The sequence below is a fragment of the Stylophora pistillata genome, chromosome 1 (assembly GCF_964205215.1).
Source record: "Stylophora pistillata chromosome 1, jaStyPist1.2, whole genome shotgun sequence".
In the NCBI taxonomy this organism is placed as follows: domain Eukaryota; kingdom Metazoa; phylum Cnidaria; class Anthozoa; order Scleractinia; family Pocilloporidae; genus Stylophora; species Stylophora pistillata.
The window spans coordinates 59,722,411-59,748,753 of record NC_142519.1 but is presented as its reverse complement, the minus strand read 5'-3'; the positions used below and the strand labels follow the sequence as shown (position 1 = coordinate 59,748,753).

General features: G+C 37.7%; 1 protein-coding gene across 1 annotated transcript; it reads right to left on the bottom strand.

Annotated features, from left to right (window-relative positions):
- Positions 1-642: 642 nt before the first annotated feature.
- On the bottom strand, positions 643-26,343 carry LOC111344745 (uncharacterized). Its single transcript, XM_088726535.1, has 28 exons — positions 26,278-26,343; positions 25,895-25,966; positions 22,299-22,370; positions 21,815-21,886; positions 21,211-21,282; positions 20,424-20,495; positions 17,923-17,994; positions 16,173-16,244; positions 15,430-15,501; positions 14,996-15,067; positions 14,244-14,315; positions 13,789-13,860; positions 13,421-13,492; positions 10,480-10,551; positions 10,246-10,317; positions 9,631-9,702; positions 6,968-7,039; positions 6,733-6,804; positions 6,560-6,631; positions 5,255-6,254; positions 4,892-4,976; positions 4,500-4,568; positions 4,339-4,401; positions 3,817-3,879; positions 3,547-3,609; positions 2,683-2,724; positions 2,271-2,310; positions 643-1,929 (listed from the first exon to the last, which is right to left on the bottom strand). Exons 7-28 carry the CDS (start codon positions 17,955-17,957, stop codon positions 1,830-1,832), a joined length of 2,424 nt encoding a protein of 807 aa, XP_088582661.1. The 5' UTR covers positions 17,958-17,994; positions 20,424-20,495; positions 21,211-21,282; positions 21,815-21,886; positions 22,299-22,370; positions 25,895-25,966; positions 26,278-26,343; the 3' UTR covers positions 643-1,829.

The window sequence follows — 26,343 nt, the reverse complement described above, 5'->3', positions numbered from 1 at the left end:
TTGATCAAGCCAATAATGTTGTAGGGCTCATGTGCATGGTGCACTGCGTCAGAAGAGAACGTTAACCGCGTATCCAGGCTGCAAAAGCGAGCAGCTCGAGTAATCTTGGATGCTGATTTTACTCCACATTTGATTGCAATCGCAATCCATCTTAATTCAAAAACTACATTTGACATGAATATTCAAACATCTATACTACCGCACAAAAAAATGCGATTTTCGTGGAAACAGTTGTTAAAGAATCGATGCCCCGCGGGGGGCCCGGATCAGATATAGATATGACACAACAATTTAACAAGGCTTAGAAATCTGTCGTAAACGCCTCGCTTATCTTACTCCTTCATCTTAGCTTTTTTGTTATCTTCTTATTCTCGTTCACGCTTGTCATTTCTGCATAGCGTTTTTGAACTGAGCCCAGTTTGGATGTTGATAAACACCTCAGGCGCGCCACCACTTGGTGGAACTAGAACCAGTAACAATTATGAGCCATAACAAATAATTATGAACTTTCCTCGTGATCCTCATTTATTACGTTATGGAGTAGGGAGATGTGTGTCATATCGCTTAATTATGTCAATAAAAGGTGAGCACATGGAAAACGATACAGAAAAGAATATCCTGGCATTTCTCTTATTCTCTTTTATTCTAGAAGCAGTTTCTTACATTTTCATGAATATGTAAGCTCCAAAATTTTCATGCTGTTTTTGTTGCAGGAGTTGAGGTGAGATACTTGCTTTATCTCTAAATATCTCAGAATTTTAATAAAACATGAATATAGTTACAACATTAATATAATAATTATTTAATTACTAACGACGTTACCTCTTAATAATCACCCCCCGTAAAATATACTCAATGGTGCTATATATTAACATGATCCTTTAACCAGGAGCCATTTCATCAATATGTTAAAAGTTTATTAATTAAAATTTTCCACATTTCATGCCAGCGCACTGTTTAATTTTTTGTCTAAACGAGGATCAAATGTTAGATAATTCATAGGCCAGAAAGCGTGCATTTTCTGAACTCTGCAGCAAATATATTTAAATACCTGTTCTTGTTCTTAATATAATTATGTACATCAGGGCGAACGAGCAAACACGTGATCAAAAATGGCAAAAAAACACCCTTGTAGTCCTCGATGTGCCATCCTGTCGTTTCGAGCCAATTAATGCCATTAGTTTCAACCGCGCCCCTCTTTTGTTTGTACAAACTATGAGGATGTAAATCACAATGAGGCACTGATAATGCTAAGAGGCAATGACGAAAATTGCAATCATGAATATGAAATACCTAAAAGGGTGCCTGAAAGGGTGCCTAAAAGGGTGCCTGAAAGGGTGCCTGAAAGAGTGCCCGAAAATCTCCCAAAGATGATGTCAATAGAAATGGCGGATGTCCCAAGACATGCGCGATTTGCATCATGGGGGAATGAAATCCTCAAGAAATGATCTGATCAATTATTTGTTTAACGTAGATAAGTGATAGTGTGTAACTATGACTGATTAAACCATCACTGAACCAAAGAAAAAAAAAATTTTTCGGGAAGGTTTTTAAGATAGCCAAAGGTTGAATGAGATTTGACTTGACTTAAAATAACCAACGCACACTGAGGGTTTTAATAGAACTGACTAAATGATTCTTTTTAAACTCCTAAACTGAGGCACAAAATTAACCCAAATATTTTCTTCTTAGGTACAAGAATCTTCTACAATGAATACGCTTAGTTAAAATGGTGCCACAGCTGTATCTCATCATTGATCCCAATGTCCAATTCTGCTTAGAAAATTGTTCAAAATTTCTTTTGCAACAATTTCCTCGAATTACACCACCTACAGTGCTGTCTCGTTTTCGAAATCTTGCTCTCCAGGGATAACTTTGTCAGCCGAGTACGACTTTCGACGCTTTGAAGATCTTGATTGTCCCCATGTTCTGTTAAAAAGAAAGAAGTCTCTTGGGGGATCTTTTTCTGACAACAGCCCTATTCTGTCGTTTGGTCAGTCAGACAGTCAATCAGTCCGTCGGTTGGTCACATAAGTACTCAGTCAGTAATTCCATGTTAAAAAGTCAATGGCCATTTAGGCGACTGGTCAGCGATTTGTCTGTCATTTGGTCAATTAGTCAGTCAGTTACAATGACAGTCACTCTTTAAAAAAAAAACAAGTCAACCTTTAAGCAGTCAGGTTCTCAGTCACTATGTCTATCAACTATGTAATAGTAACTGTGCGTCATCAGCGTAAGATAAAACTGGGCGTATCTCTCTGCTCACTCACCTCTTTTCGGTTGAAAACCTTAAACTTTTGCTCCGTTTACCTACAATTAAATGGACACGGTAGGTAAAATAAAAAAATTCAAGAGATGTTTTACTTGATGCGTTGCTGCTCAGTAAACAACATTCTAACATCATTCTCCTAAACGAAGGCGTGCAACAGGATTATGTTGAAGATAAACATTGATTTCTTTTACTGAATATGAATTAGAATTCTGCCATATCATGTTATGTTAATGAAAAAATTGTTTTTCGATATCCTCTCACAGAAAGACATAACTACTCTGAGAGTTCCACTCTCCATATGATTCTGATATTTGATACGAAGTTTGATGATAGACTATATCCACTCCTGGCCATAGAAATTTTAAATTTGTGATAAAGGTCTTTGTAAGCTCTTTGTAAAGTTAACCTACCTCGAGTAAGGGACACAGAATCAAGCTCTTGATCCCCTTGCTCTGCGTTGGTAAAAAGAAAACGAAAAAATAAGCAAATATACTATGGGTATTTAAATTGTGCTCCCTCTAAAAGGGGTCTTCACGACTTTTCAACCTAAAAAAGTCGACTTGTGTGTACTCATGCGTGTATGTCTCTTGCTTATCTTGTTTCTCGACACACTCGAGAAGGGATATAGACCTCTTGTTTGCATTGGCTTGTTCCGCAAAAAATGGTAACCCCGCGAAGACTTACGGCAGGTTCAAAGTCACACACATGTCACGTACTCCATCATAAACGGTTCCAAGAGGAAAGTGAGAGGAACAATCATAACGTTGGCAGTATATGTCGATTTCACTAATCAAAAGTCATTCTCATCTCTGAGCGGAAAGGGAAGTCAGTTAACGTGGACCATCGTGATTTACTGAAGAAGTTTCCTTTTTCCGAAGATACTTGAATCGAAAAATTAATCCCCTTGCTTTTTTTCAAGATATCAATTCAACCTACGAGCAACAAAGGCTCTCTTGTAAGAGCATTGAGGTTTTGATTTTACAAGTTGAATTTCAACTTTCTCCACCCCAAACTTTACTCATTAGCGCCGAAGATTTCATGTTTACGGTTTGTATTAGTAAGCGAACAGATTAAGTAAAGTAAATTTCTGAAGAAACTGTGGTGTTGCGTCGGTGAGGGTATTAAAAGATGATTTGGTTTCACCACCTCAGTTGATAAATAAATGTAAATTGCCCACCGCAGAGAGTTTCTAAACTTTTACAAACTCTTCACGGTGACCAATTTATATTATCGACCCAGTTGAAAAAACCATATTAGAAGGTGAGACGAATTACCTTGATTTGGCTGAGCTGATCCGATAGCACCTGGTTCGATTCTTTCGGCCTCATCGAGTCCTCCTTGAAACCATTAGGTAAATTATACCATGCATTCAAATAGTTGTCGACTAATTAACAATATTGTACGTTACTCTTCATAACGTTTTGAAAACACTGAATCTGAGTATTTGTGATTATTTCAACTAGACTTTTACAAACTCATTACGGTGGCCAATTTATATTATCGACCCAGTTGATAAAACCATATTATAAGGTAAGACGACTTACCTTCATTTGGTTGAGCTGATCCGATAGGTGCTGGTTCGATTCTTTCGGCTTCGTCGAGTTCTCCTTAAAACCAATAGGTAAATTATACCATTACATTAAAATAGTTGTCGACTAATTAACAATATTGTACGTTATTCATCATGACGTTTTGAAAACACTGTATCTGAGTATTTGCGGTTATTTCTAAATCAACAACTTCTCTTAAACAAGCTAGATTACTTTTTTCCCCTTTCCAGAAGATGATAATGACCGTGAGCTTAGGATCACACACCTAACCGTCTAAAAAGCTTTCAAATCGATCAAATTTTGTGTCACATGACGGGATCTAAGATTTAGAAGTAATAAAATGAACGAAAAAATATTGGACGATTGTAATGACAATAAAGACCTACGTCTAGGGGGAATAAAATTATCCAACCTTCCCAGGTAGAGAACACAATAAACATCGTCAGCGCAAAGGAAACTTCAATACGACACTGTTCTTCCAGTTAAGATGGCTTTGGTTAGGAAACGTCAGCCTACCCTGTTGTGGGAGATGCGCGCCCATATGTGCCAGTTCGATTGCTTCCGCACCCTCAACTTCTGCTTGAAAAATTAATCGAATATGTTTTAGTCACAGAATTCCGCTGTACCCTCGCTTACAGTTTCCAAGAATTGTTAGCTGGCACAAGAAAGGTTTTTACCTCCCTGGCCGCCGTGTTGATCATTTTCATCCATTCCCTGCTGGTTCACTTGTTCTCCCTGTCCTTCGCCTTTTCAGGAAAACAACGAGAAAAGGCTAGTGAACGAACCCGGAAAGAAGTGTCTGATAGAACGAACGAAAGTAGTAACGAACGAACGCAGAGACCAACAAGGAAAAGCATGTTTAAGTGAATTCCCAAATGCATGAATGCATAAATGAAGGAATAAATGATTGAATGAATGAATGCATGTGGAAAAAAATCAATTAATCAATCAATCAAAAACTATACTTGCAGAAATCTTTTAATTGTTAACCCAATTGCTTGGTTTATATCTTATCACTAAGTGTTAGCTGTAGTTTTAGTTCTTCAAATATATGATCATAACATCGCACCTTCCTGATTTCGACCACAGCAAAAGAAAACGTTCTTCAAGTAGTTCCAGAATTTTTCCAATTTGTTCCCCAGAATTCCTCGGACCTGAATAGGCAATAAACAAAAAAAATCTAAATTTGTTCCTTGCTTTGAACTGGTCTCACATGATAAAATGAAACAAGTGACTCTCTGCTTTTCAATGATTTTAAAAAGTGTCAGGGTCATTTTCGAGTCATCAAAGCAGCTGTGGGCATTCTTATCATAGTGCTCCTGGTCGGCTTCAACCCATTACCATTCCTATGATTAGGCTACCTACTTTTTGTAGCTCTAGTCGACGGAGTCTCTTTTGTTGATTGTAGTTGATTTAGAGGCGTCTATCATACCTGTTCTGTCGACAAGGTGTACAGGATGGGATTCAAGGCAGAGTTGATCGGAAGGGCAAATACAGCAATCCAGACGGCGAGGTCACCTGGCGCTTTGAAAGACTTCTCGATGATGCTCCTCATGCCAAACACTATCACCGGCATCCAGCAGACACAATCACTAAGAATGATGAAAAACACCCGCCTTGCAAGAGCCGTTTCCCTCCTAAAGTTTACTCTTCTGGCCTGGATCTCTCTTGCGGTACCCTGGCGGGCTAATCGCCGGCTCGACAAGTAAGACTTGAGGAGTATCGTGACATAAGCAACCATGATGAACAAGAAAAAAGCAAAATTCAAAGCGACAAAGATAGCAACAGAATATTCCCAACCTGCTGGCTTATCAGAGGTAAGCTGCAAGGGCAAACAAACCACACTTCTACCATAGTAACTATGGTACCTGAATGGGTCTTCAAAATACCCGATACCAAACATAGGAAAAAAGGCAATAAGGAAACCAATTGCCCATATGGAGATACACAGGATATGTGTTGCCTTTGGTTTCAGAGAAGCACCCTGGTAAGGGAACACAATATTTTTGAGGCGATCAGCAGAAATCAGTGTCATCATCATTACTGACACCTCACTTGACAACAAGGAGATCGCTCCAATAATTTGACAAGACAAGCCAGACCTCCACTGAAAGTCATGCAAGTAATATTCTCCTCTCCACAGCAGATCTTTGGTGCCGACAGTGATCAAGTAGGTGCCCATCACACCATCGGACACCGCCAAATGTAGCAACATGATGGACTGTACCACATTCTTCTCTTTGAAAATCACTCGCCAGGTTATGACAAACACTGCACCAGCCAGAGAAAACATTCCAATCACCCAGATACTTATCCTTGGGGCAGAATTCTTAAACATACTCCAGCAGTTAGCAAAGTCGTCGTTGTAAATGAAAGCACAGTCAGCGTCCTCCTTGTGCATGTGACAGCACATCAGATTTGTGTCGAAACTCCTGCAATTGTAAAATAGGAATTAACCAGTCTTCTAAGAAATTTTTACTCTATATATGGATGATTAAAATCGCATAAAACTTGTCTACAGGACCCAAGTCTTAAGAATGCGCTAAAAAAGGGCGTCGTTGTATATGAAAGCAGGGTCAGCGTCGTCCTTGTGCATATTGCAACGCAACAGATTTGTGTCGAAACTCCTGTAAGTGTAATTATTTCAACTAAATAGATAAATAAAACTGCAAACAACTTGTCAACAAGCCTTGTTAAAAACTTTAAATTTTAAAATAAAACAATATAAAAAACTTACACTCGCAGTATATCATTTAACACTTCGAAAAATCCATAAGGAATCTCCCTCATCTGGTTGGAATGCATATATCTGGAAATTAGATGGGGAAGAATTCATTAAATAGGATGGAAGTCTACAGTCTTGAAGTATCTTTTATATATTGATTGTCATTTTATTAAGTTAACACTCACAGAATTTTCAACTGTTTAATTTCTTTGAAGTTGTCAACGGAAACTTTAGTCAATTTATTATCAAAGATTTCCCTGACAGAAGTAAAGACAAAAAAATCAATCAGCGCAACAGCAATGATACCATTTTTCAGTCAGCACTGATGCGTGGATTTAAAACCAAAAATTGCGCTTGTTAGAAGATGCTAAGATACCACTTCGATGAAATTAATCACCATATAATTCATTGCCTACTTACATTATCAAAAGCCGGCTCAGATCTTTGAAAATTCCTGTTGGTAAATATTCGAGTCTGTTTCCTGATAAATAGCTGATGAAAAAAGGAAAAATGTTTTTACTGTTTTCATAACAGAGAAAGTAACTTACAACAATTTTCAATGTAATCACATTGGTTTTTTTAAGTTTTTGGTCATTTCTAGTGAAGCGTCATCGTCATCATTGCCAGAAATTTGGGACAATATGGCGGAGGCGGTTCTCGTGTTACAAACAAAATGTATAAGAAAATGTATAAGAAAAGATTGTTTTTTCAAAATAGCTGTCTAAGAATGGGATATTCTTTCACTGCGTAGTTGGAAATGCAGCCTGCATCGATTAAAGCGTTCATCGCTACGAAAAAGAAATACTTAAATTCAAGCCTACCTTTTCCCAAGGTATAAGAGTAAACCCATAATTCTGACTCCATTTTCCTATATGAACTCTTAAAATCTGCTTCGACTAGGTGTTACAATTCTTTTGTCGTGGGAACAATCTTGTGAAGATTCGCAACTGCGTAGTTCGATATGCATTCTGCGGACGTTTTCTCAACTAAATCGTTTGTAAACAGTCGAATATGTTGGCCCACAAATCTTCCTTGAGCCAAAAGACTCAGACTCTTCGTATTTTAACACAGCTCAAAAGCCCAATACGCCAGTTTTAAATACCCCAATTTTAGGAAGGAAGAACACGAAAGATACAAGTCCCTGTAACTGCACAATTTGGCCGCCATTTTCCTTGTTTTGACGTCTCCTTTGGTTTTCTGGGATAGTAAGGTACTAGGCGTGGTTTTACGGAAACGGAAAGTTACGTGTTCACTTCAATTCCACCGCCGCCGTATTGAATTGTCTGTAATACAATATACCGCTGAAATATTTCTTTGGAAAATTAGAACAAGGGTCGTTTTAATGCCGAATAAATCACTTTGGAACTCAGAAGTTGTTATTCCTAAATTCTAAACTACAGAGAGCCTATCAGTCCGATGAGTTTTTTCAGCCAGTTCAAAGTGATTAAAGTGTAGTAACTAAGTTTGAAAGTAATTGTAACAACTTTTAAACTCTTTTTCTCCTATACAGACAACTTGGCAACAATAACCTAAAACAGTTGCCAGAGGGTTTGTTCGATGGTTTAAGAGGACTGAAACGCTTGTGAGTTAATTAAAGGAAAACCTCAATGTACAAAATGAAAATAGTTAAGATCTTTTGTGGAACAATTCGGATCTATGGAAACTGAATATGGCGAAACTAATGTGTTTTTTAGAAAAAAAAAAGGAAAATGCAAAAATGTTGCTGTAAGAGATCATATACCGTGTGACGTGCTAATTGGATGAATGGGCAAAATGATGCGCAGCAAGAATGTCTCCAATTACTAATCAAATAATAACAGCATAGTGGCACTCTACGACAAAAATAAAAACTTGTTTGCAAGCGATCTGCCACATACCTATCAAAAATTACCAGAAATCAAGTTCAACAAAGTGTTGGGCTGGTATTGGGTATCTGAAATCAGGTTGGAAACTCTACATAAAGAGACGATGTAACGAAAATTAACTGTGAAAGCCACTGACCTATTATATCTTAACTTTTAATCAGATGGCTACAATAAAACCAAATTGGAAAGCTACCCAAAGACGTGTTCAAAGATTTGACTAATTTGAATGAGCTGTGAGTATATGGTTAATGAAATACTAGGTCTTTATATTGAATTTACTTTTAATCCATTATGCGCTCCTCCTGACATGGGAATAGTAACGAAGTGACCATGTCATACTCGTAATCCTGTTACGAGTATTCAGTGAATAACCTGGTCACTGATTGAAACAGACGACCATTTCGAAAGGGCTGTTCCTGGTTTTGAATCCCACTCTGACCATTACGTGGAGCTGTTTCTTGGTGGTCCTGGGTTCCAGTGCTCGATCCCGTTTTCCGGTCTCAATCAATTGGAATTAATAACATTTTACATTAAGTTATTTGCTTCAGGATGCTTGGAAATCAAATCTTCCTTGAGCCAGGAGACTCAGACTCTTCGTATTTTAACACAGCTCAAAAGCCCAATACGCCAGTTTTAAATACCCCAATTTTAGGAAGGAAGAACACGAAAGATACAAGTCCCTGTAACTGCACAATTTGGCCGCCATTTTCCTTGTTTTGACGTCTCCTTTGGTTTTCTGGGATAGTAAGGTACTAGGCGTGGTTTTACGGAAACGGAAAGTTACGTGTTCACTTCAATTCCACCGCCGCCGTATTGAATTGTCTGTAATACGATATACCGCTGACATTTCGTAACGGGCTCGAAATGTCCCCGATTTCTGGTGATGTGGCATGAATTTTACAACTAATTTCCAAGGTATTCAAAATATCCCTCTTATTATTTCTAACCCGGCTAATCCCCTTCCAGGTTCTCTAGTTATCTTCACATACCCTCCACAAGCATATTTTTCAGAAATTTTGGCGAAACATAGAGAAGTTATAACAAAGGGCGTTAAATTTCCATAATTGGAAAACGTGATCGATCCCAGCGTATGTTGCAGGCAATTGCGATGAGAAAAAAATCCGTCAGTCGGGCTGGGTCACACAAATCAGCGTAATGACATATTCAAATCCTAGAAACTAGATACCAAAACTACTTAGATATACAATAAATACTTACAGGTCGTGCACCTTTGTCAGTCCCCAAAATTGTTCAGGATGGAGCTTCTTTAACTTGTTCTTCTCCACTTTTCTGTTAAATTGCCAATCATATAACTATTCATGGCAGTTTTTTCCTTCTCTTTTTTTTTTCAATTTGAAAGTTGAATCTTTTAAGGCTGGTAAATATATAGAGTGCCTTTCCAGTAACTGCCCGAAAACCAAAGCCAAACTAATCGCAACAAATCCAGAGCACTCTAAGTGCAGATACCAGAATAAGCAACCGACTTCAAGTGCGAGCAAAAGCGACTGACCGAGTTGCAGTTAGTTTTAATTTTGTATCCAATCGATTGGGAGAATGACACAAGTTTTAAGATTCGTCCTGCATGAAAGTAAAAAATAAGAGCAATACTTGACGATTAAGTTGATCTTTCTTTGACTTCGCATAGCTCTAAAATTGTCGAATTTGAGAGCAGTTCTAGGAAAGTCTACCTAAGCAATTTTTGTTTTCATAATTTACATTTAGCATTTTTTTAAATTGGCTTAAGTGTTCAATTTTCCAAGTTCATAAATCAATTAATCGATTAAAAAATAGCTAACAACCAATCAGTAATTCAAACTATTCATCACTACTCACAATGTCCTGAGCTGGGTCAGATTAACAAATATCGATGGTGGTAATTCTTCAATTTGGTTGTTCGATAAAATCCTGCGATAATAGAACAGTTAGCCGAACGCTGAAATGATTCTTATAAGTGTATAGCAAAAAAAAAAAAACGCAATTGGTGTTTAACAGCAAAGCAATCCTTTCCTTTAGATTTTGATGACAAATGGTATACTAAGATCTAAGACATCTTGTTTGGTGACTTACAGGTTTGTGAGATTTGATAGATTGCTAAATACTTCTTGTGGCAGAAACTCGACTTTGTTATTAGACAGATCCCTGAAAGGTATAACATATCATTGCATTAGAACTTTCAGAAACAAAATAACGTCACCTGGTATGTTTTTCGCATAAAAAGGGAAAACAGGATGGGGAAGACAGTCCACTTGTATCTTGTTGAGGAACTCTAGCGCTAAATTTGAATCAGAACTTTGTTATATGCTATGTAACCATCACGTTTTTAAATTAGAAGTACATTACACTTGTCCGGTTGGTTTTCAGGAGCTTTTTCAAGCATTCTGAAGCAAATAATTTAATGTAAAATGTTATTAGATCCAATTGATTGAGACCGGAAAACGGGATCGAGCACTGGAACCCAGGACCACCGAGAAACAGCTCCACTTAATGGTCAGAGCGGGATTCAAAATCAGGAACAGCCCTTTCGAAATGGTCGTCTGTTTCAATCAGTGACCAGGTTATTCACTGAATACTCGTAACAGGATTACGAGTATGACATGGTCACTTCGTTACTATTCCCATGTCAGGAGGAGCGCAAAATTGATTAAAAGTAAATACAATATAAAGACCTAGTATTTCATTAACCATATACTCATAGCTCATTCAAATTAGTCAAATCTTTGAACACGTCTTTGGGTAGCTTTCCAATTTGGTTTTGTTGTAGCCATCTGATTAAAAGTTAAGATATAATAGGCAGTGCCTTTCTCAGTTAATTTTCGTTACATCGTCTCTTTATGTAGAGTTTCCAACCTGATTTCAGATACCCAATACCAGCCCAACCCTTTGTTGAACTTGATTTCTGGTAATTTTTGATATCACGCAATAACTCCCGTCCGCGTCGATATTTGTCCTCCTATTTTTTTCCGTGAAAAAGAAACATAGTCGACACAAGAGTTTCAACTTTTCCGTTCTCCTATTTACATGAAAGGAAACCAAACTCGGATGTAATTTCTTTTTCAGTCCTCACAGTGACAATTGAAATGATTTCATTTTTTCCTGAGACTGATAAACATTTCTTTCTAGTCAAGTTTTTGAACAGCACGTCGGAAAATGAGAACCAAAAGTGCCAAGTTTTCGATATTTTGGTCTAAGGGGCGTTATGAGAGTTAATTTCAAATGACAGCTTGTCAAGTTTTGGTCCAATCACACTGAAAATAAAGTTATTTAAACCAATCAAATGTACTTGCCTGCTTGCGTCAATCACGCGCATTCACTATCAGATAACCACTGGCTTTTTGACTGTGTTTACGCGCAGTTTAATTGCGATGTGAAAATTAATGGAAAGGTTATAAAATAAATAAACCCACTTCTTGCTTGCTGATATGGTTTTTTTTGTCGCATTACCGGGATTATTTGTCTCCCGAAGAAGCTTTGCTGTTCTATTGCTAAGATTATTTGTCTCCAGAAAGACGTTTTTTTTTCCCCTTTCTCTGACTGTTTTGTGTCCCCAAGGAGGTTTCTTGTCCCACTGCTGGAATTATTGTCTCCCGAAGGAGGTTTTTTGTCCTACTGGGATTGTTTGTCTCCGAAATAAGGTACTTTATCCCATTGCTGGAGTTATTTGTCTCCCGAAGGACCTTTTCTGTCCAATTTCTGGGCTTATTTGTCTCCTGAAGGATATTCGTTTTCCTCCAGGAATTATTTAAACCTTTAAAACGTCTACGAAACGCCAAACACTGGACTTGACGCCACTGAGTTGTGTATGAAGCCATTCCACAATGACCACGAAACAAACACTTTGATTCATTGTTCATTCTTCTGGAAACTTTTCCATACAGATCTTAAAAATATTCTTTGAAAGACATGCCTGGTTCTACTTACATAGAACGTAGAGCGTACAAGCATAGCACAAAGCATACACAAACGTGGCGCAAACAAACAAACCAAAGGACGCGACGTATCTTTGACGTTTCAGTCGATAGTAAGTCGAAAACTGACGAAGAATCACGTAGCTGCTGATGACTGATCGACGATTACCGATTTGGCACGACGACCTCGCCGACTGTTGTCGATTGCCATCACCAACTATTTCAGATTAATTCTTAGCTGATCAATATATTTTCGTCTTTGAACACCTGGTAATTTTTTCAAGTATTTTATAAATACTTTCAAATATTTACAATAGTTTTTTTCCTAAAGTTGCGAATTAAATAAATAATTGTGTCAATTATTAATCAATTGACGAATGGTCAATCCCTCAATCAAACGCCTAATCAGTAAAAAACCTCATCACAATGACTACCCACAATGTCCTAAGCTTGGTTAGATTAGCAAATATCATTGGTGGTAAGTCTTCGATTTGATTGCTGGATAAAATCCTGTAAGATTACAAAATTTAGCGAGATACTGATAAAGAACAAAGCCGTAGTTTTAGTTTCAACGGAAAAAAAACTATCCACGGATATTAGTGGTGGAACAGAGAATTACCTCTGAAGCGTAAATTAAAGTGCTAAGAGAAACCCATGAAAAACCCCTAAAGGGTATCAGGAAACCGCACGAGGTAAAGAAAAACTTCTTCTGACCTTGGTGGGAATCGAGCCCATGACCTCCGGATTAGATCTACCGTTGCTCTGCCTACTAAGCTACAAGGTCGGACAGATCGAGAAAGTCGGAGTCGATTAAGGTGGAGAATCACGGCGAAGAGAAAGTAAGGGTACATATATAAATGTTGTGCCGCGTAGGTAGTGGGTTCGATTCCCACCGAGGTCATAAAAGTTTTTTCTTTACCTCGTGTGGTTCCCTAATACCCTTTACTAGAACTAACACCCACTGGGTTTTTCATGGGTTTCACTTGGCACTTCAATTTACGCTTCCGAGTTAATTCTCTGTTCCGCCATTTGTGTTCAAAGTGCTACGCAGTACAACATTTATATATGTAACCACGGATATTTCCGAAAGTTTTGTTCCTTACAGTGTTGTGAGCCTCGTTACGTTGCAAAAGATTCCGTCTGGCAGTTTCTCCACTTTGTTATTAGAGAGATCCCTGAAAGTTACAAAGAAAATGAGTTAGAAGTTTCAGAAACATCTTCAATCCACAGATATAACGCTCATAAAAAAATAATAACAGAATAAGGAAAACAATAAAAAAATATCTACAATCATAGTGGATTTTGTTGTAGCCAATCCACACCTCTCCTCAATCTCTACATAAACGAGCCGCATCGGATCCTAAGTTAGATCCTAATACGTCATGGAACATAACTCAATGGAAGTATTTCATTTTTTGAAACTCGTAATAAGTTAAATGTAAATACTGTCTATCGAAATAACAGAACCTACAGTTCATCCAAGTTAACCAAATCCTTGAAAATGTCCTTGGGTAGCATTTGGATCGCGTTGTCCTGCAGCCATCTGAGTGGAATTGTAAAAATTTGAGTTCAGATACCTAATGCTCACCGAAATCTTATTCCTGTTAATGCTAAGTGGGAGCGAGCTTTTCTTCCTTATTTAGATCAAGGTAAACAGCAGTGCTAAAATTGATTTTTTTTACATCTGCGCTCGGCATTAGCTTTCACCTAAATGGATCTGCACATTGAGTAAAATATCAAGTGTGATTACAGTTCAGTAAACAAACTAAAGCGAAAATGTTTGATAATCTCTTACAGCTCTATTTTGGCATGTTGATACTTTGCACTCTAATTCAAAAATAATCAATTAAGGTCTCACGGAAATGGCATAGACATTTAATTCTAATTGTTATTTTGCTCGTGAAAAGCTTTGTTTTCTTAACTCACAGTTTTGATAAGTGTCTCAAGCCATCAAACAATCGCTTTGGTAATTTTTCCAGATTGTTGATTTGAAGACGTCTGCATAAGAAGAGGAGTTCAAGAAGTGTCGTCATGATAAAAATTTAGCAAACAATATCATATAAAAATGAGGAAAGTTGCACCCTGATTTTGGATTATAACATAAATCACGTAAAGCGCGCGCTCTAATTGGTCAACTCAGTGTCTACTATTTGCTCATGTGGTACGCTGCTGACGTGAGCAAATGTTTCCATGTAAGTAAATGTTGCAAGAAATTGTTTTTTATGTTATAAAACAAATGGTAAACACCACAGCGTACACAATGGAGTTATGGATGCACGCGGGAAGTGGCTAAGCACAAGAGAAACGAAGAGTCGCACAAGGCGATGGTCGAGAGTGACTCTAGCTTCTTATGGTGTGGTGTGGTGTTTACCATTTGTCAACTAATGAACATCTATTTAACAGATTTCGACCAGTCCACTTCTGAAGCTCAGTTTCCAAGAACTCAGCATTACTAACTTCATCAGTGATAAGTTACTTTAAGATGTCTCTTTTTTAAATATCATTAAAAATCATGCAAATAGCTCCTTTATTTTTCTTCGGCTCGTAATCAGTTCTTGTGCCACCAGATACTCAAGGGTTGTATAATCTACCCCTAGAAATCTTTATCGATCTCCCTAAAATGTGTAGTATATTGCATGCGCTTATTTAGTTGGTGAAGAAAAACACACTTTACTTACAACTGCTGAAGCTTTACTGACTGAGTCAATAGAGTATGATGCAACTCCTTGATTCTGTTATTGTCCAGGGATCTAGAAGAGTTAGAGAGTATGCAAAACAGTTCCATGAGGAAGTGTAATAAATCTGTTCACGTTTCTCTGTGCGGCTTAGTTAGAAGGCAAAAGTGGAAAGAGAAACCAGGAGAGAATGGAGCGAGCAAAGATCCCCAAACATGCTTCAAATAGGAGTTACTTGTCTTATCTACTCGGGACTGTCAATCTGTAAACCATATTATCCTCTCTTACTCCCTTTAAGATTGGCGACACTCGGCCGTAATTTACATATATTTTCGCTAATTAATGAAAACGAATCTCAGCATATGGTGGATAAATGTTAGCAAAACCGATATAATCTTTAGAAATATAATTCATTGATTATTTAATTGAAAACTTACAGGTAGGTCAACTCGGTGTTGCTATTGAAGACTCCCTTCGGTAGTTCCTCTATCTGATTTTGGTCTAGATATCTACGAGTATGTACAGGTCTGTGAGTTGAACGTCTTACGTAGTTGTTGTTGTTCCTTTTTAGTGGTTGTGAATTTAAGGATTTATTCATGTAATATAAGCGTCAACTAGCATTGTTTGACTGGTTGAGCCAAACAAATTTTAATGAATAATCAATAAAGGCAGTTCACAGTTGATAACCAACCATGGGTGTCGTTTCTTCTCTCGTTGTAGTTGAGTATTTTTGACTTACGTTGCCCTGGAAAAATCCTGGTACACTCGATTTATTTTGAAGTTGGTATTTTTGGTATTGCGAAACTAGCCTCAAGGCGGAATTAACCTTAAACAAAACGATAGAGACAGCAAAGGACGTTGTAGGGGCTGGAGACAAGAAACTGGGCAATCGCCGATGAATTCATCAATTCCTTGAATTATTTGAAAGAGACCTAATTTCACATTGTAAAACATTATACGTATGTTACAGAAATATGACTACAAGTGCATTGCTGGTATGCGGTATTGCCAATTCTCTGAAATGAATTAAAAGGCCTTTTCAAGTAAATTAAAGAATAGCCAGTTTCTTTGCTCATGGTGGATGAGTGTTAACATCATAGTTCCGCATTCTCGTCAAGGATCAACTGGTTATTGGTTAAGACTTTTAACAGCGATAAATGTTTCAAGATTCTTCACTTACAGCTCGTGCAGCTTGACTAAAAGATTAAATAAATCACCAGGCAACTTCTTGATTTCATTGTTTTGTAACCACCTATAAAAGTTTAGAAAACGTTTCTTGAGGGTGACAAGATAAAACAAAGAACTTCTCAAAGTTTTCAAATTTGGATATTCTAGGAAAATAGGGGGTTTTCTCGGTCACTAACAAATATCGGTTGTGTTTAAAGCAAGGTTCTCTGCTTACAACGATTACAACAAGGTAATTTTCGTTTTATCAACTGAGTTCATATTGTAAATTGACCACCGTAAGAGTTTCAAAGCTGAAGTTTCGCGCGTTAGCCCTTCGTCAGAGCAAAGGAGGAATTGAGGGTTGTGTGTGAGCCTACACGCAAAAATGGAGTTACGCTATTAGTGGGAACATAGTAACAAGAAAAAAAAAGAAGAAATTAGTGGAATGAAAAGCGTTCGTGGATACCGTTAGGATTAAAAGTGCCGATTTACAAGATGAACTTCTGTTCTAGAGTTTTGCACCTTTCCGAACTACACGAATGTATGGAAAAGCCGCAGACTGCGATATGCTGCTTAGAATGATAAGTCAGATTAAATTGTCTAGCGACTCGTTTTAATGCGTCCCTGTCATTCCTTTCTACTGTCGCGAAGGTGTTCTCCGAATCGGTCACCTGATCGTGTTCCTGTTTCAGCAATGAATATCTTTTTGCAATAAGTGCAAGTTATGCAATAGATGACTTTGGCGGAGGTGCACGTGAAGTGATCAGTAATCTTAATTGATCGTGTGGGTCCCGATATTTTCTAACTTTATGAATGAAAGGACAAGTTTTGCATCGTGCGCGAGTGCATTTGAAACTTGTGGGTTGATCATTAGTTTGTACTGAACTTCTGACCAAAACGTTTCCTATGTTTTTGAAGCTTTTGAATGAAATAAGTGGAGGTTGTGAAATGATAGTACCGGTCTCTGAATCGTCTTGAAGTTATTGAAAACTTTTAAGAATGATGGATTTAACTGCGTGGTTGTGAGGGTGAAATGTGAAGGTGAATAGAATGCGGTCAGTAGTTTCCTTATGTGACGTTTGTAGTGCTGATTGTCGATCAATTAGTTGGGCGCGATGGTGGCCCGCTTGAACGACAGAAACAGGTTTCTTAATAGTGCCTTGATCAAAAATATGTTTGAAGCCTAGGAGACCTTCGCAATTAGGAATGACAGCATAAGTAGAGAGATGTAATATCCATAGTCAAAAGAAGTTTGTCTACACCAAGAAAATTAAAGTCTAAAAATTTCAGGTGCGTGTTTGCTGTCTTTAATACCTGATGGTAAAGTTTTGACGTTAGGAGCCATAATTTAGTCTAAATAACTGGTAACAGGTTTAGTGGGACAACTGCCGGCCAAGACAACGAGTCGAGCTGGGTTGTTATGGTGAGATTATTCGCAGTAAGTCGAAAACTGACGAAGAATCACGTAGCTGCCGATGACTGATCGACGATTACCGATTTGGCCCGACGACCTCGCCGACTGTTGTCGATCGCCATCACCAACTATTTCAAATTAGTTCTTAGCTGATCAATATATTTTCGTCTTTGAACACCTGGTAATTTTTTCAAGTATTTTATAAATACTTTCAAATATTTACAATATTTTTCTTTCCTAAAGTTGCGAATTAAATCAATAACCGTGTCAATTATTAATCAATTGACGAATGGTCAATCCATCAATCAAACGCCTAATCAGTAAAAACTTCGTCACAATGACTACTCACAATGTCCTAAGCTTGGTTAGTTTAGCAAATATCATTGGTGGTAAGTCTTCGATTTGATTGCTGGATAAAAGCCTATAAGATTACAAAATTTAGCGAGGTACTGAAAAAGAATAAAGCCGTAGTTTTAGTTTCAACGAAAAAAAAAAACTATCCACGGATATTAATGGTGGAACAGAGAATTACCTCTGAAGCGTAAATTAAAGCGTTAAGAGAAACCCATAAAAAACCCACTGGGCGTTAGCCCCAGTAAAGGGTATCAGGAAAATATCGTGTGGGTCCCGATATTTTCTAACTTTATGAATGAAAAGACAAGATTTGCATCGTGAGCGAGTGCATTTGAAAGTTGCGGGCTGATAATTAGTTTGTAGTGAAATTCTGACCAAAAAGTTGCCTATGTCTTTTAAGCCTTTGAATGAAATAAGTGGAGGTTGCGAAAAGATAGTACCAGTCTCTGAATCGTTTTGAAGTAATTTAAAGTTTTTAAGAATAATGGATTTAACTGCGTGGCTGTGAATGTGAAATGTGAGAGTGAATAGAATGCGGTGAGTATTTTCATTCTGTGACGTTTGTAGTGCTGACTGTCGAAATATTCGTTGGGCGCGGTGGTGACCCGCTTGAACGACAGAAACAGGTTCCTTAACAGTATATCTGAGCACATCCATATGGAATTTGTGCACTACAAATGCTGTATTATTATTATTATTATTGTTATTATTATTATTATTATTATTATTAACAGTGCCTGGATCAAAACAATGTTTGAAAGCTAGGAGAACTTTGCCATCGAAAATGACAGAATAAATAGAGAGATGTAATATCCATAGTCAACTGAAGTTTGTCTTCGCCAAGGAAATTAGAGCCGAAAAATTTCTGGTGCGTGATGGCTTTCTTTAAAACCTGACGGTAAAGTTTTGACGATAGGAGCCATAATTTTGTCTAAATAGCTGGAAACAGGTCTGGTGGAACAACTGCAGGCCAAGACAACGAGTCGACCTGGGTTGTTAGGTTTGTCAATTTTAGGTAAAAAGTAACTCAAGCGTTCTAGGAGGGTTGATGGCGAGACTATTTGCAGTAGCCGGAAATTGTAAAACAATGAATAATTGAATCTCCACGCAACTTGTTGTTGTTGAACAGTCTTTGAGTATTTAAGAATTAATAACGATATCGATACTGATAATAATAGTATTGAATATGTTTATGTACAATAGACTTGTTAAATATCTACAAGTTAGACAAGGAGAAATTCCTCCATTTGGCGAAATTCGTCGCATAAATCAAGAAAATCAGCGAAAAAAAGACCTGATGTTACCACACCACACAGGCCTCTGGGAGTGCGGTACACTCCCAGATTTCCGCGCGGTGCGCATTTTTTTATTTTCGAGATGGATTTCGCCGGAAAGGAGGGATTGCAGGGGGTAAATCCTTCATTCACTTTTTGTATCACACCCTACGAAAATGACTATTATTTCCTGATCTTAAGAGCTACTGACCGTAATCGAGAATCTGCCGACAATTGCAAAATTTCGTAATTCGTTTTATTTTTTCTAAAGGACCCTTTTAATGAACCTTTTTCGAAAATTATATCAAAAAGTTCTATCGCGCTTTTTTTCTCCGAAGAATCGAAAGTTCAAAATACGCCTAAATGGCCGTTGTCCCCCCCCCCATATAGAAATGAAAAGTTATGCAACTTTGGAAACTTCGTACGCTACAACGCGATGCAATCCCACTTTTAAATTTGTGGACTAACAGATGGTCCTTTTATCTTTTACGTTTAAGTCTGAATAGTAACCCGTTGAAATAAAGTACTTCGCGTCTCTTTCGCGGAGGTAAAATAAAGTTCAACTCCAATTGCCTATGAACAGGTCTGCCATTTATACATAGAAATCGTAATGTACATCATCGTAAAGCTTTATCCTTGTATTTTAATTCCTCCAATTCTCTATTTTGGCCCGCCATAAGCGGCACTTCCAGGTTTACATAAGTTAGGGCTAGTTTGTCGAAAATGCAATGCGAACCGCTGAACAGCCGTCACGACCCGTTTAAAGGCCTTTAAAAAGGTCTTGTGTGATATATTTACAAACCAAAATGTATATCATCTTAAAGCTTTGTAATTTTAGTTTAATTCCTCTAAGTTTCTTTCTTGGCCCGCCATAGGTGGCGCGTCCAGCTTTAAAAGAGTTTGGGCTAAAAAATGACAACAAATGTAAAGCGATCCGTTGAACGACTGTCACGCAAGAGGTCGAGGCCCATCTTTCAACTTGGCCAGGAATGTATCGCTCTTAATAAGGTCTGTTTTATGTTACTAATCTATCTTTTAGAGTCGGTTGTTAACATAGTATTTTCTGAAGGGGAATTTGAACAGATTGCCAGTGTTCTCTTTTAATGAGTAATTTTCAGTTCTTTATCGACCACGACAGAAGGAGAATGCCATGCAAATATCAGCGCCGAGCAGATTTAATATTTCAATATAGTATTTAGTGATGATTAAATTGGTCACTTACAATTCGGTCAACTCTGTGTTGCTATTGAATACTCCAGGTGATAGCTCCTTTATCTGATTGTCATTTAGGTATCTACGAATACAGACAGGTTTGTGAGTGGAACGTCTTGCGTTACTTCTGTTGTTTTCTTTTGTGGTTGTTAATTTAAGGCTTTGTGATGAATTGGAAAATGTAAAACTTTTTGAAAAGCTGGAGCAAAGTGTTCTCGTCATAAAAGCGTCGACTAACATTGCTCGACTAGTTGAGCCAACCGCGCGTCAATGAATGAAAAAAGACATTTCATCGCTGATAACAACTATGTTTTTAACTTCTTTTCCACTCTTGTTTTTGTTTGGTATTTCTCCTTTCGATGCCCTGGAAAAATTCTGAGAAATGCAAACGATACATTTTGGAATTGTTATATTTCATATCGCACAATTAGTCTCAAGCCGGACTCCACTTAAACAAAACGACAGTGACAGCACAGGACAGTACATAGGCTTAAGATTAGAAATTGAATAATCGACATGGACTCATCGGTGCCTCCAATTAGGAGATCCTATATTACACTGTAAAACAAGTACCTACTGTACGGAATTTTGAATAGAGCTATATTGTGAGTTAACGAAGTTTCCATTCACTGATTCTCTAAAATGAATTTAAAGGCCTTTTTAAACAAGATCAATGATTAACCAGATTCTATGCTCTTGGTGGATGACTTTTGATATATCCCACATTCTTCTTATGGATCAACTAGTTACTGTCCAAGACTCCATCAGCGATAAATACTCAAACATTCTACACTTACAGCTTTTGAAGCTTGACTAAAGGAGTAAATATGTCTTTTCCCAATTCCTTGATTTTGTTATTGTTTAACCACCTACAAGTGTTTAAAAACGTTTCTTGAGGGTAAAAAGAGAAAGCATGAAGAACTGCTCGAGATTTTAAAACTTTAATAGTCCAGGCGAAAGAGGGTAAATATAAACGGTACGCAAGCATCCATTTCTTTCGCTGATTTTCCTGACATGCGATACGGAGGGGCTGCTCGTAGTCTATTTCAAGTTGACCAATTTGGTTTTGTTATTAAAGACTCCGGAAGGTAAATCCTTCATTTAATTGTCCTTAAGTCACTAGGAAAATGACTGATATTCCCTAATTTTAAGGTCTTATCTAATACAGTTGTTAATACAGCTTCTTAACTGAGTCGGTTATTCAAAATAACATGTGCTGTTGCATGAGTAATTTGAACAGATTTCCACGGAAAGGTGATCTCTTTCAATGGAAGTAACCCTCAGTTCCTTGTCGCCCACTAAATGAAGAGAATTCTAACTCATGCCAAGAAAATGTAAGCGTAAACTGATATAACATTTCAATATAGCATTATCTGATTATTTTGAACTTTGGGAACTTACAATTCGGTCAACTCCGTGTTGCTATTGAAGGATCCAAGTGGTAGCTCCTCTATCTGATTGACATCGAGTTTTCTACGAGGACATAAAGGTTAGTAAGTTGAACGTCTTGTGATGCTGTTGTTTGTTTCTTTTCGTGGTTGTGAATTTAAGGTTTTGTTTGGAATTGGAAAAAGGGAACTACAAAGTGTTCAGTCACAACAAAGGACGGTGCGTAAGTTTGAGATTAGAAATTGAATAATCGACATGGTGCCTCCAATCACCCAAAAGAGAGATCCAATTTCAAACTTTTGACACATGCGACAATAGAGAGTTTTGACTCGAAGTATATTGTCGATATGCGAAGTACTCTGAGACGTGCACAGAGGCCTAAACCAATGATAAACAAGATTCTATGCTCATTGTAGATGACTGTTGACACATCCCACAATTCTGGTTATTATCCAAGACTCTATCAGCAATAAATATCCATAGGCCCTTCACTTACAGCCACTGAAGCTTGACTAAATGAGTAAATAGATCACCACGCAACTTCTTGATGTTGTTTTTATTTAACCACCTACAAGAGTTTAAAAACGTTTCTCTCAGGTAACAAGACAAAACAAAACGAGCTGATCGAAATTTTCCAATTTTAATAGCCTAGGCAAATAGAGAGTAAATATAACCATCGTACGCGTGCATTGAGAGTTGTGATACGAACACGAAGTCTTTCTCATTAGCTAACTAATGTCTTTTGGGGTTCTCGCGACGATGAACCTAAAAGTAAGATTCGTCACACAAAAGGATTATGGCTTCTCTGACTCAGTAACTAAATCACTACGCAAAAAGTTGTCGTTCGACAATCTTTGAGTATTTTAGAACCAATAAATATAACGATTAGGATAATAATAGTAAATATTTAAGTCAACCATAAACTTTTTACTGCCTTGCAAGTTATACTACCAGAAAACCCTCCTTTTTTGGCGAAATTCATTGCGCAAGTCAAGAAAATCAACGTTGAAAAAATATTTATGTAAGCGCGCCGCACGGAGTTCTGGGAGTCGCCTCACTCCCATGGCTCTGCGCCGTGTGCTAACACGGGATCAAACTTTTTAAGAAAGTCAAGAAGAAAAGATCTGATGTTACCACAATACGTGGAACTCTGGGAGTTTGGCGCACTCCAACAGTTCTGCACCGTGCGGTAACAGCAATATTTTTCCATGAATTTTTAGACTTGCGCGACTGATTTCCTCGAAAAAGGGGGACTGCTCGTAGTCTATTTCAAGTTGACCAATTCGGTGTTGTCATTGAAGACTCCAGGTGGTAAATCCTTATTTGGTTGTTTTTTGAGTCTCTACGAGAATGACTGATATTCCCTAATTGTAAGGTCTTTTCTTAGTTACTAATTTTGAGCTTCTTAGAGTCGGCTCTTTGAAGTAGTATGTGCTGTAGGGTAAATTCAACAGATTCCCACGGAATAGTGATATCTTTTAGTAACTTTCAGTTCCTTATCGACCACTTAATTAAGAGATTTTTAACGAAAGGCTTGTCAAAAGGAACCCAGTGATTTTGGGCTGTAGTAACGGTAAGCTCCTTCGTGAACCGATCAATTTTTTAGCGAGTAGATAGCGGAGAAAAGAGAGAGACTTTCACAAAAATATTTTTATTAGTATAATGATAGAAGTGATTTAAAGGCTTCCAAAAAAACATTTTCTGTTTATAAGTATCGGTAATGATCTGGCAACTGACAATTACAGCGCGAAAAAAAGCCCACAGACACTTTCGATTAAATGGCAAACAAACACTTGCCTTGAATGAATATCGCGACGAGCTTCTCAACAAAAACAGTCAGTAATCCTACTGAAAGTATTATTCAATTCCAGCCAAGATTCATCTTTAAAGATTTAACTCTGTTTAGTTTTAAATGGCAAGGAAAGTCGTTGAAAGGAATTTCAAAATGTATGTTTTGAAGTTTGTAGAGTCTGTTTACTTGTTTATTGCATTGGCGTTTGTAAATCATGATCTTGTCTTTGCTCCACCGAAAAACTTAAGTCAAATGACACAATTTTTCAGCTGGACGCAAAGGGACTTAATGCAGCTTTTAATTGAATTGAGTTTGAATTGAATCTTTATTAAGGCATAAGATAAATAATCACATATCCTATGTTACAACATTAAAAGAAACTATATATAAACTACAGAGAAAGTCATGATAAAAATGATAAGACTAGATTATGTTTTAAAATTAAGCGGTTGACAAACGTGTTTTTGAACCTATCAGTGTTTATTTTAGGACGGTGACTTGTCTCTTTCCTCAGATTGCACTTGGTTGATTTCTTTTTTGGCATTATAGCTCTTAAAGGATTTGTTGTATTATTAAAAACATTCTTGAAGATACGTGTGTCTTGTTGATCTAACAATTCATAGACATTAATGTGGTCGGATGTATACTTGCGCTTATAACATCGATCTAAGAAACATCGGATTGTTGTTAATTCGAAATTTACAGCGCCAAATACGGGCAGCCCGTATAATATATTTGGTAGAACCAGATTTAGAAACAGATGGTCTACTTCGGCCTGACTGTACCCTTCTTTCCTTAAAGATCTTAAAATGAACAGGCACTTGTTTGCTTTGATTAGTTTTTCCCGAATATGTGTTATAAACCTACTATCTTCCTAAAATGTTACCCCAAAAATAGTAAGCTCTTTTGTCTGTGGTATTCCAGACACAATAGGAAACTCTATTGTACAACCTTCCTTGCGGAAAATGATTTCCTTGCACTTAGATGGATTACTACTCATATCATTACTTCTAGACCACTGAGAAAACTGATTAATCAGTGCGATAGAATTGTCATTATCACTTATCACAGGCGAGATAATGGTTGTATCATCTGCATATTTTACCAGTACGCTCTTATTGTCCAAGTGTATCTCTAAATCACTGAGAAAGACATTGAACAAGTGCGGCCCGTTGACACTTCCTTGGGTGGTACCTTTGTTGACACTTTTCAATATACCAATAAATCCATTGCTAATGACTCTCTTCTACCTGTCTTCCAAAAAGCTTAGATACCAGTTCATTATATAAGGGCTTAGGCGGAGTTGCTTCAATTTGTGTGAGAGGAGATCGCATTTCAAACTGTCAAAAGCCTTGCTGAAATAGGCGTACCGCTTTGCACTATGGGATATCAAGACATTGATTGACAGTATGTTGGATAGTCAGTAGAGCATTCGTACAGCTCTCTCCCTCTATGTATGCAAACTGTGAGATCCCAGAATGTTCATCGAAGGTCTCCCATGCGTGTGTTCCTAAGACAGCTTTCTCAAAGCACCTTGCGATGACAGGTGTCACATTTATTCCGCGAAAGTCTGATATTCCCTTAGGTAGATCAACCTTCGGCAAGGGGTTCAGGTCTGACCTTTTACAAGGGACAGACCAGGCGTGTGTTCTAAGAGACAGATTCCAAATCCTGGTGATAACTGGAACGAATAGCTCGGCGTGGTCTTTCCATAGAGTGTACGGGATACCATCTGGTCCGGTTGCTGTTTTCTTTATGCGCATGAGAGAATTCAGGACTTGTCGCACTGAGATTTCTGGGACTTCCTGGTCTTCACTAATCTCCAGACGTCTTGGCTTTATGTAGGCGTGGTCAGTACATAGGTCACCAAAGTAGTCATTTAACGCATTGAGTGCGTCGTGGCCAAGAATTGAGTTCCTTCATTGAATTCCTTCCGAATCGTTTTCTGTAGTGCAATGTATGGTAGATGTGCCAAAATTCGAGGAACTTGCCTTGATTGTTTATTTGTAGAAGGACTCAAAACTTTGCTTAACGGTTTAGAACGGACAAATTGTTTACAAGAATTAAGATATTAAATAAATGAAATTTACAGTGATCAACTGCAAACACCTTGCGTTTTAACTTTCTAAGTTACTTTTTGTAGAGAACGATTAAATTATAAACGGCCACAAATTGAAATACTCGGAAAGTCAGGACCGCTGGAGTGTGCGAATAAGCCAATAAGATTCGAGGACTAAGGATTCCGGACCGCTGAGACGCTTGGAAAAAAATAATGGTTATTCAAAACTTTGGTGACTTACAAGAACTTCAGCTCCGTGTTGTTGTTGAAGACTCCAGGTGGCAGTTCCTCTATCTGATTACCATCCAGATGTCTACGAGTTTCTACAAGTTAGTGAGTTTAACGTCTTCCTTTCCTGTTGTTTGTTTCTTTTTGTAGTTGTAAGTGTAAGTTTTTGTTTTCCATCGGAGTTACTTTTTGAGGAGGATTATCAAATTACAAACGGTTATTAGGCAACAGATTGCAATACTCGGAGTGTTCTGCACCCCGGTTCTGAATGGGAAAATCCGGACCGCCGGAGCGCGCGAAATTAAATTAGCCAATGAAACTCGAGTAGTTAGGGTTCCGGACCGCTGAGATGTTTGGGAAAACAATAAATGGCTACAATAAACATTAGTGACTTACAACTGGTTCAACTTCTTGTTGGTGTAGAAGAGTCCAAGTGGTAACTCCTCTATCTGATTTTCACCT

Coding starts and splice junctions, on each gene's coding strand:
- LOC111344745 (XM_088726535.1), bottom strand. CDS start 17,957: ATGATATTTGCTAAACTAACCAAGCTTAGGACATT. Junction 16,245..17,922: donor CTAACCAAGCTTAGGACATT/GTGAGTAGTCAT, acceptor AAACTTTTATAG/GTGGTTACAAAACAATGAAA. Junction 4,402..4,499: donor TCAACACGGCGGCCAGGGAG/GTAAAAACCTTT, acceptor TAATTTTTCAAG/CAGAAGTTGAGGGTGCGGAA.